This window comes from Lactuca virosa, chromosome 5, assembly GCF_052849685.1.
Source record: "Lactuca virosa cultivar CGN04683 chromosome 5, Lactuca_virosa_CGN04683_v6, whole genome shotgun sequence".
NCBI classification, from domain to species: Eukaryota; Viridiplantae; Streptophyta; class Magnoliopsida; order Asterales; family Asteraceae; genus Lactuca; species Lactuca virosa.
Genome location: NC_136430.1, coordinates 258,981,575 through 258,991,128, shown reverse-complemented (window position 1 = coordinate 258,991,128; position 9,554 = coordinate 258,981,575). Strand labels below are relative to the sequence as shown.

General features: G+C 39.9%; 1 protein-coding gene and 1 non-coding gene across 2 annotated transcripts; one reads left to right on the top strand and one right to left on the bottom strand.

The window, feature by feature from the left end:
• Positions 1 to 753: 753 nt before the first annotated feature.
• On the bottom strand, positions 754 to 860 carry LOC145118042 (small nucleolar RNA R71). Its single transcript, XR_013713026.1, has one exon. It is a non-coding gene; the product is annotated as a small nucleolar RNA R71 (small nucleolar RNA).
• Positions 861 to 1,743: 883 nt separating this feature from the next.
• LOC145112646 (uncharacterized) lies at positions 1,744 to 2,259 on the top strand. The gene has a single exon (XM_079048785.1). It carries the CDS (start codon positions 1,744 to 1,746, stop codon positions 2,257 to 2,259), a length of 516 nt encoding a protein of 171 aa, XP_078904911.1.
• Positions 2,260 to 9,554: the final 7,295 nt, after the last annotated feature.

The following is a 9,554-nucleotide window of genomic DNA, read 5'->3' as shown; positions in this document are numbered from 1 at the left end:
TGATGATTTCCAGTTTCGTTTTTATTTTCTTTCTGTTTCGTTTTTGTTCTTTTTACGCGTTTTTCTTGCTTTTATTGCAGAGTGTTTATGACCAGAGGAGGCAATATAACTCGAACACTTGAAGACCCGGAAGCTACTTTAAGGAAGAACAAAGGCAAAACCGTTGGAGAATCCGCTTCTTCAAAGAACTCACCTTTGAAGAATCTCAAATCCGTTTTTAGCAAGAAAAAGAGCAGCAAATCAGGAGCATCCAGCACCTCTTCCTTGACCAATGAAGACCCAATCAAGGAAGACATCGTGTACGAATCCGAAAAGGAAGAAAGCGAATTTGAAGAAGGTAGCGATCTAGAAGGCGGATTCGGCGACACCATGGCTAACATCGATGAAGTTACCATTGGCGAGTGGAAGAAGAGGATCCGTGAAGACACCGGTCCGGGACTCGTGCAACCCGCGATTCCAGAAAATGCCAACTTCGAACTCAAAGGCCACATACTCGCCCAACTTAAAGAAATTTCGTTCTATGAAAAAGATGACGAAGACGCGTACAAGCACCTAGAAGAGGTCAATGATATAGCCGATTACTTCAACTTTCCTAATGTGGCCCGCGACACCGTCCTGCTTCGCATGTTACCGGTCACGTTTAAAGGCGCCGCAAAAGATTGGCTAAAATCACTCCCTCCAGGATCCATCACCACATGGGCTAGAATGAAAGAAGAGTTTATTGATCAATTTTGCCCACCATCAAAGATAGCCAAGTTGAAGAAAGCTATAGCAAATTTTGAGCAACAGGCTGGAGAATCACTTTATGAGGCATGGGAGAGGTACAAAAGCTTGCTAAGGAATTGCCCACATCACGATCTTAATAGCCAACAAGAAGTCTCCATTTTTTATGATGGGGTAAACGTGACAACAAGGCAATTACTTGACTCGCAAGGACCGCTCACTAAGAAGGCACCCCCGGTAATAAAGCAACTAATTGAGGAATTCTCTAAGCATTCTAGAGAATACCACAATCCAAGGAATGATATGACCAAGGGATCGGCTTATGCAGCTTCTGAAGATTTGTCGGTAGTTATGGCAATGTTGAAAACCATGGATAGGAGGATGGATAAAATGGATCAAACCATCCATGCTATTCGGGTAGGATGTGAGAATTGCAATGGGCCTCATCTAACTAGAGATTGTGATTTGGACGAGAACGAGAATAAGAAAGTGAAAGTATGCTATTCTAGTGGTGATAGATTTGATGACGATTGGCGAAAACCTAAGAAAGAATGGCTTCCTTATGATGAGTACAAGAAAGCGAGGGAGGAGAAATATAGACAAAAGGCAAGGGGTTTTTACCAAAAAGAGGAGGCGGTATAAGAAAAGAAACCAAATCTAGAAGAAATGCTCACTAAATTTGTAGCTGCATCCGAGAAAAGACACAATGACCACGATGCTGCAATACAAGATACAAGAACAATATTAAGGAATCAGCAAGCATCTATTCACAACATTGAGAAGCTGGGGCAACTTGCCCAACAAATGAACCAAAGAGCACCGGGAGAACTTCCTAGGAACACCGAAAACAATCCAAAAGGCGCACATATAAATATTATGACAACTAGGAGTGGAAAGATAATTACTCCTCTGGCCCCTATTTAGAACGAAGACCCGAAGCTGGTACCGAAGGATGAGACAGCAGAGCAGAACCAAAATCAGACTCAACTGAACCCAGACTCTACTCGCCGAGTCCAAGACATGCACTCGACGAGTCCTACACCTGATCAGAAAAATAAGTCTCCTGTTAAGCCATATCAGCCTCCACTGCCATATCCGACCCGAGCTAAACAAGAAAAAAATGAAGTAGACTACCCGAAGTTTCTGGAACACATAAAGGCTCTTCAGATCAATATGTCATTCATAGAAGCGGTTGCAGAAATGCCAAAATATGCAAAATTCCTCAAAGAGCTGCTAACCAATAGGAAAAAGATGGAAGAAGTAAAGAAGGTGGTCCTGAATGAAAACTGTTCAGCTGCTATGTTGAACAAACTTCCTAAAAAGAAAGGTGATCCGGGAAGCTTAACATTGCCCTGCCAATTTGGAAACTTAGCTACCATTTACGCATTGGCTGATTCAAGGGCAAGTGTAAATCTCATGCCTTACTCGTTTTTCAAAAAGTTAGATCTTCTAGAGCCAAGGGCCATTCGTATGGCAATTCATCTAGCAAACAAGACGGTTACATTCCCTAGGGGATATGTGAAGATCTCTTGGTGAAAGTGGACAAGTTCGTATTCCCCGCGGACTTTATAGTCTTAGACATGGAAGCGGATCCCCAAGTCCCGATCATACTCGGAAGACCTTTTCTTAATACGGCAAGTGCTATCGTCGACATGCGAGATTCTAAACTTACCCTTCGGGTAGGAGATGAATCAGTCACATTTGGAGTTGATCAAGCCATGAAGCATGCAAGGAGTAGTGACGACACGACATTTTCAATTGACATGTTGGAAGAATTATTGGAAGATTGAAATGAAGATGAGCCAAACAAGTCCACCGTCACATTTGAAGAAGAATTTGATGCTGAAAGGGACCTACTAGAAATAGAAAGACTGCTCGAGGAAGCTGATTATAACGATCTGATTAGAAATGCAGAAAACTCGACTCGCCGAGTAGCCTCGACCGACTCGGCGAGTCCATTCGAAGAACCCCGAACAGTCGCGAATATTGGCCCGGACTCGACGAGTCTACTAACTGGACTCGACGTGTTCAGCATTCAGAACATGAAAACTGAGCTTAAAGCACTACCAGATCACTTGGAGTACGCATTTCTTGAAGATGGCCAGCAAAAACCTGTAATTATAGCTGCTGGTTTGGCCAAACATGAGAAAGAAAGCCTTGTGGGTGTACTAAAGAAGAGGCAAGGTGCTATAGGATGGAAGATTACCGACATCAAGGGAATTAGTCCGGCCTATTTTTCCCACAAAATCAACTTAGAAGATGGATCAAAAGCTGTAGTACAACGCCAAAGAAGACTCAACCCGAACATGCAAGAAGCTGTGAAAAAGGAGGTGGTGAAACTATTAGATGCCAGAATCATTTATTCGATCTCCGATAGCCCATGGTTGAGTCCGGTCCAAGTGGTTCCAAAGAAGGGAGGCATGACGGTAGGGGCTAATGAAAATAACGAATTAATTCCAACAAGGACGGTAACCGGGTGGCGTGTTTGCATCGACTATAGAAAGCTAAATGAAGCCACATGCAAGGATCACTTTCCTTTGCCATTCATCGACCAAATGCTCGAGAGGCTTTTCGGTCATCTATATTATTGTTTTCTCGATGGGTTTTCGAGGTACTTCCAAATTCCAATCGACCCACAAGACCAAGAGAAGACCACTTTTACATGCCCGAGTGGAACATTTGCATATAGACGCATGCCTTTTGGGTTATGCAATGCACCAGCTACTTTCCAAAGGTGCATGATGGCTATCTTTCATGATATGATCGAAAAGTTTATGGAGGTTTTTATGGATGTCTCGGTTTTCGGGTCCTCTTTTGAAGATTGCTTGTCCAACTTGGATCTAATGCTAGCAATATGTGAGAAGACCAACCTTGTTCTTAATTGGGAGAAGTGTCATTTTATGGTGAAGGAAGGAATTGTGTTGGGTCACAAGATCTCTAAGAAGGGGATAGAGGTGGATAGGGCAAAGGTTGATACGATAGCCAATTTACCACTTCCAACAAATGTCAAGGGGGTAAGAAGCTTTCTAGGCCATGCGGGGTTTTATAGGCGCTTTATTAAAGACTTTTCGAAGATCACAAGACCCTTGACTCAACTTCTTTTGAAGGACGCCCCATTCAACTTTTCTAAAGAATGTCTTGAAGCATTTAATTTGTTGAAGGAAAAGTTGACTACTTCACCTATTATGGTAGCTCCAAATTAGAGTCTCCCTTTTGAGCTAATGTGTGATGCTAGTGACTTTGCGGTGGGAGCTATTTTGGGACAAAGAATTGACAAGCATTTTCAGCCAATCTATTATGCAAGTAAGACCCTGAACCCAACTCAAGAGAACTACACTACTACCGAGAAGGAGCTGTTAGCAGTGGTATATGCTTTTGACAAGTTCCGGCCATACTTAGTTTTATCCAAGACAATCGTTTTTACCGATCACTCCGCGTTGAAGTATCTATTTGCCAAACAAGATGCGAAGCGTAGATTGATACGTTTGGTTCTACTTCTACAAGAGTTTGATATCGAAATACGCGATAAAAAGGGGATGGAAAACGTAGCTGCCGATCACTTATCAAGACTAGAGAACCCACTTTTGGAGAAATTAGAAGAAGATAAAACTGGGGATGATTTTCCCGATGAGTATATCTTGGTAGTAGCGGGAGAAGTGCCATGGTTTGCGGATATAGCAAATTATTTAGCAACCAAATACATCCCAAAAGATTTGACTCGCCAACAAAAGAAATTCTTTTCGGAAATTAAATACTACTTTTGGGACGAGCCATACCTTTTCCGAAGCTGCGCGGATGGAATGATACGAAGATGTATATTCGGGAAGGAAAGTCAAGAAATTTTGGCACACTGCCATAGTGGACCCGCCGGAGGACATCATGGAGCACATTACACCGCGAAGAAGATTTTTCATATTAGATTCTATTGGCCTACAATTTTTAAGGATGCTGCTCAATATGTCAAGGAATGTGACTCATGCCAAAGAGCGGGGAATATATCATCCCGAAATGAAATGCCCCAACATAGCATCCAAGTGTGTGAAATATTTGATGTGTGGGGGATTGACTTCATGGGACCCTTTCCCATGTCTAAAGGAAATAAATATATCTTGGTGGCGGTTGATTACGTGTCTAAGTGGGCGGAGGCACAAGCATTACCCACTAATGATGCTCGGGTGGTGGTACGATTTTTAAAGAAATTATTCTCAAGATTTGGAGTTCCTAAAGCTCTCATTAGTGACCGGGGCACTCACTTCGCCAATGATCAATTAGCTAAGGTGTTGCAAAAATATGGTGTCCACCATAGATTTTCAACATCCTATCATCCTCAAACGAGTGGGCAAACTGAAGTTACAAATAGGGCGTTGAAGAGAATATTAGAAAGATCGGTTGGAAGTAATAGAAAAGAGTGGTCGGATAAGCTTGATGATGCACTATGGGCGTTTAGAACAGCTTTTAAGACACCTATTGGTACTACACCATATAGGCTAGTCTATGGAAAAAATTGTCACTTACCGGTTGAAATAGAGCACAAGGCTTATTGGGCATTAAAGGTGTGCAATTTTGATTTGGCTGAACTTAGAACTAACCGGTTAATGCAAATGAATGTCTTGGAAGAGCTTAGGAATGAGGCTTACACTAGTTCCTTAATTTACAAAGAAAAGACCAAAAATTGGCATGACAAAAGACTCAAGGGTAATAAGGACTTTTACGAAGGACAAAAGGTGTTACTTTTTAATTCAAGGCTAAAACTATTTCCGGGCAAGCTTAAGACACGATGGGATGGTCCATTTATAGTAAAGAAATTTTTTCCACATGGAGCTATTGATCTAATATCAAGAGATGGAACTCCTTTCAAGGTCAATGGTCATAGGGTGAAAAGATATGAAGAAGGAATTCCGAGAAATGAAGAACTTGAAGAAGGGCTGCTACTGGAAGGGATTACAGAAACGTAAGCGGGAAGGAGTCCAACTAATGACTCCTTAAAAAGAAGTGCTTCCGGGAGGCAACCCGCGTTTAGAGTTTGCTTTCTTTTCTTTTTCGTTTTTTTTATTTTCATTTTGCTTAGGATTTGTTTTTATCAATCTTCTTTTGTGTTTAAAATGATTGCTTGAGGGCAAGCAATGCTCAAGTGTGGGGTGGCATACATTTTATTTTGCAAACTCAAATTTTTCACAGAATGAAAAACTCGACGAGTCCGAGTTCAATTCCACGATTTTCTGCTTGATACGTTGCTACTCGTCGAGTTGCCGTATAGACTCGACGAGTTTATCACTTTTCGTTCTTAAGGCTTATATTCTGCTCATATTCACTACGGGTCTCGCTCATATTCCTTAGAGTTTGATTCCTGAAGATTTCCGAGTATCTTTCCTGCATTTTTGGAGCTTTCCCACACAATATATGACACCCAAGGCATGGATGAGCTGTTCCCATGTCTAAAGTCAGCTGAAGATGGAGCTAAATTGAAGAATATCAACCTCGCGACTACTATCCCAGGGGAGTTTGTTCCAATTCCTTCTTTATTTTATTGTTCTTTATCATGCATAATATGCAATGGGGACATTGCATAAATTAAATGTGGGGTAGGGGGTTGGTTACATTAGTTAAAAGTTTAGTTAAATTTTGAAATTTTTGCATCAAAATTGCTAGGGCTAATTTAGAAATTTTGGTAAAGCAATTAGGGATCATGCTAGTATTATATTTGATGATTCTATGAAGACCTAAATGTTTAGTTGAGCCTATATATGTTCTAGTGCATTTGTGGCCTCCTTTATTCTAGTGAAATCATGGGACAAATACATAACCTCGCTTAGTTTGAGAGATGCAATAAGTTTAGCATCGTGTACCAGAAATGTATCCAAGACAATTTTTATCTCTAATCAATAAAGGTTGAAGTTGAGCGCCTCTACTTAAGCATGTAGGTTTTGAGTGGAAAAAAAAGAGAGAAAGAGAGAGAATTACAAAAAAAGTTGAAAGAGTTTTGGAGCTATTAAAGTGAAGATCAAAAGATCAAAATTCCAAAAGTTCAAAAGTTGAAGATACCCAAAAATCAAAGAAAATCAAAAAGGTGGCAAATTTGAAGAATTCAAGGAAATCAAAGTTCAAATTATCAAGAAAGTGAAGAATTCCAAAAACCTCCATAGTGGTATCAAAGAATTGTAATTTTTAGATTATGTATGCTTGGGTTGCTCAACCAAAAACACCTTGAGACAAGGAGGTTTTCTGCGGATGGATTCAGAGGGATGCATAAAATGAGCATTGTTCAAAAGAAGTGGGCGAGTATTTATGAGGATTGTGAGTATTTCGGATGAGGGAGGTCGTTTAGGAAAAAATTTAGACACAAATGCATGCGTTGCGGTCTTGGCATAATGGCTGGGTTTGATTGGGATTGTCTTATGTGATATTAGTGTGCTAAGATTCAGTTTTGCTTGGGGGCAAGCAAAAGTCAAGTGTGGGGTATTTTGATATTTGCATATTTAGCCATATATTTAGTATAGATTTTTATCAATTATTAGCTAATTATTTGCATATTATGGACAAAAGGTACTTAATAATGTTTGAATTATATTTTCAGTCCAGAAGTCGTGCTCGGAAGCAAAAGGAAGCAGGAGTCACGATCGAAAGCTCGGGAATGGAAGAAAGAAGGAAAATGCTGAATTCTGAAGCTACTCGGCGAGTAGGGACGATTACTCGACGAGTCCATACGAAGGTTCACGAAGAAATACGAGAAGTCCTTGCCGCATAAGGATTCAACAAAGGGACTCGACGAGTCAGTTATCTACTCGAAGAGTAGCCCCTGTTTTGAGAAAACTATAAATAGACTTCACAAACCCGAATTGAAGACTCTCTCTGGATTTTTGGTGGAAACACTTGGCGATCAAGGAAGCCCTTGGAGCTCTGGAAAACGTTGAAGAACCCTAATCCTTCATTCTTAAGAGATTAAGGCACTTTAGGTTTAATTTTCCACTTTACCTTTGAGTAGAATTATGTTAGGTTTATTTGAATTCGTTTTTAAGCTTTCATACACTGAAATCATGAACTAATTTCGTTAGTTTCTGTTTGGGGAAGACAATTTTGCTCCTATGGTTTAATTTACTCTTTTGATTAATTGTTAGTTGGTGATATTGTTAAATTAAGCTTGTTAAAAACCCTTATGCATTAACCATAACTATTTTCTGTTAATTGCTAAGTGATTAAGCTGCATGAACATCTCTTAATTGCTTATCTCATATAATTTATGTGAACACAATAATATATGCCTAGGAATAATGAACATGAAACTAGGATTAATTAGAGAATGGGTAAATTAATGTGTGAGCTTGTGTGATACACCATCAACAAGAGGTTAATTGAATCACCAAATTTAATTAGCTAGCTACAAGTCTTATTTAACCCGAATAATTAACCTAGGAAATCTATAAGTTTAATCAACTGGCCATTGCTTGAATTGGTATGTTTTCTAAGGATTAGTAATAGCGAATGCGAATCTAATCACGAGAGTCGGTAACCAATAACAATTAATCTATTATCTTATCATAAAAATTAACCATAGGAGTAAATAAGTTGAACCTAAACAGAAAACCTTTTTGATCATTGAATTTAGTTTGTTTTTACGTGTTTTCAGCTTTTAGTTGAGTAGTTAAGTTTTAGTTAAGTTTCTAGTCTTGCAAAACTAGAGAAACCCCTATTTTCTATTACTTGTTTTAGTTAATTCTAGTCTTTTAGTTTTAATTTTCCGTTCCCTGAGTTCGATACCCTACTTATTTAGCTACACCACAATTGATAGGTCCACTGCCTTTGTGTGTCAATTTTATAATTAAAAGTAGGATTAAAACTAGTTGAGTTTACACACATCAAGTTTTTGGCGCCGTTGCCGGGGAACGGTTCAAAAATTAATTCTAATTTCTAGTTTTATCGATCCTTTGTGTGAGTTTATCTTGCACAAAGTTATTTTTTTTAGTAATTCAGTAACTAGGTTAAGTTTTAGTTTTTAAGTGTTCTTATTTTATTTATTTTTAGGCTTTTAGGCAGTGTACTCGCCGAGTGCCATCGAACCTACTCGGCGAGTTCAGTGATGATTTCCAGTTTCGTTTTTATTTTCTTTCTGTTTCGTTTTTGTTCTTTTTACGCGTTTTTCTTGCTTTTATTGCAGAGTGTTTATGACCAGAGGAGGCAATATACCTTTAACTCCACCACTTGAAGTCCCAGAAGCTACTTTAAGGAAGAACAAAGGCAAAACCGATGGAGAATCTGCTTCTTCAAAGAACTCACCTTTGAAGAATCTCAAATCCGTTTTTAGCAAGAAAAAGAGCAGCAAATCAGGAGCATCCAGCACCTCTTCCTTGGCAAATGAAGACCCAATGAAGGAAGACATCGTGTACGAATCCGAAAAGGAAGAAAGCGAATTTGAAGAAGGTAGCGATCTAGAAGGCGGATTCGGCGACACCATGGTTAACATCGATGAAGTTACCATGGGCGAGTGGAAGAAGAGGATTCGTGAAGACACCGGTCCGGGACTCGTGCAACCCGCGATTCCAGAAAATGCCAACTTCGAACTCAAAGGCCACATACTCGCCCAACTTAAAGAAATTTCGTTCTATGGAAAAGATCACGAAGACGCGTACAAGCACCTAGAAGAGGTCAATGATATAGCCGATTACTTCAACTTTCCTAATGTGGCCCGCGACACCGTCCTGATTCGCATGTTACCGGTCACGTTTAAAGGCGCCGCAAAAGATTGGCTAAAATCACTCCCTCCAGGATCCATCACCACATGGGCTAGAATGAAAGAAGAGTTTATTGATCAATTTTGCCCACCATCAAAGATAGCC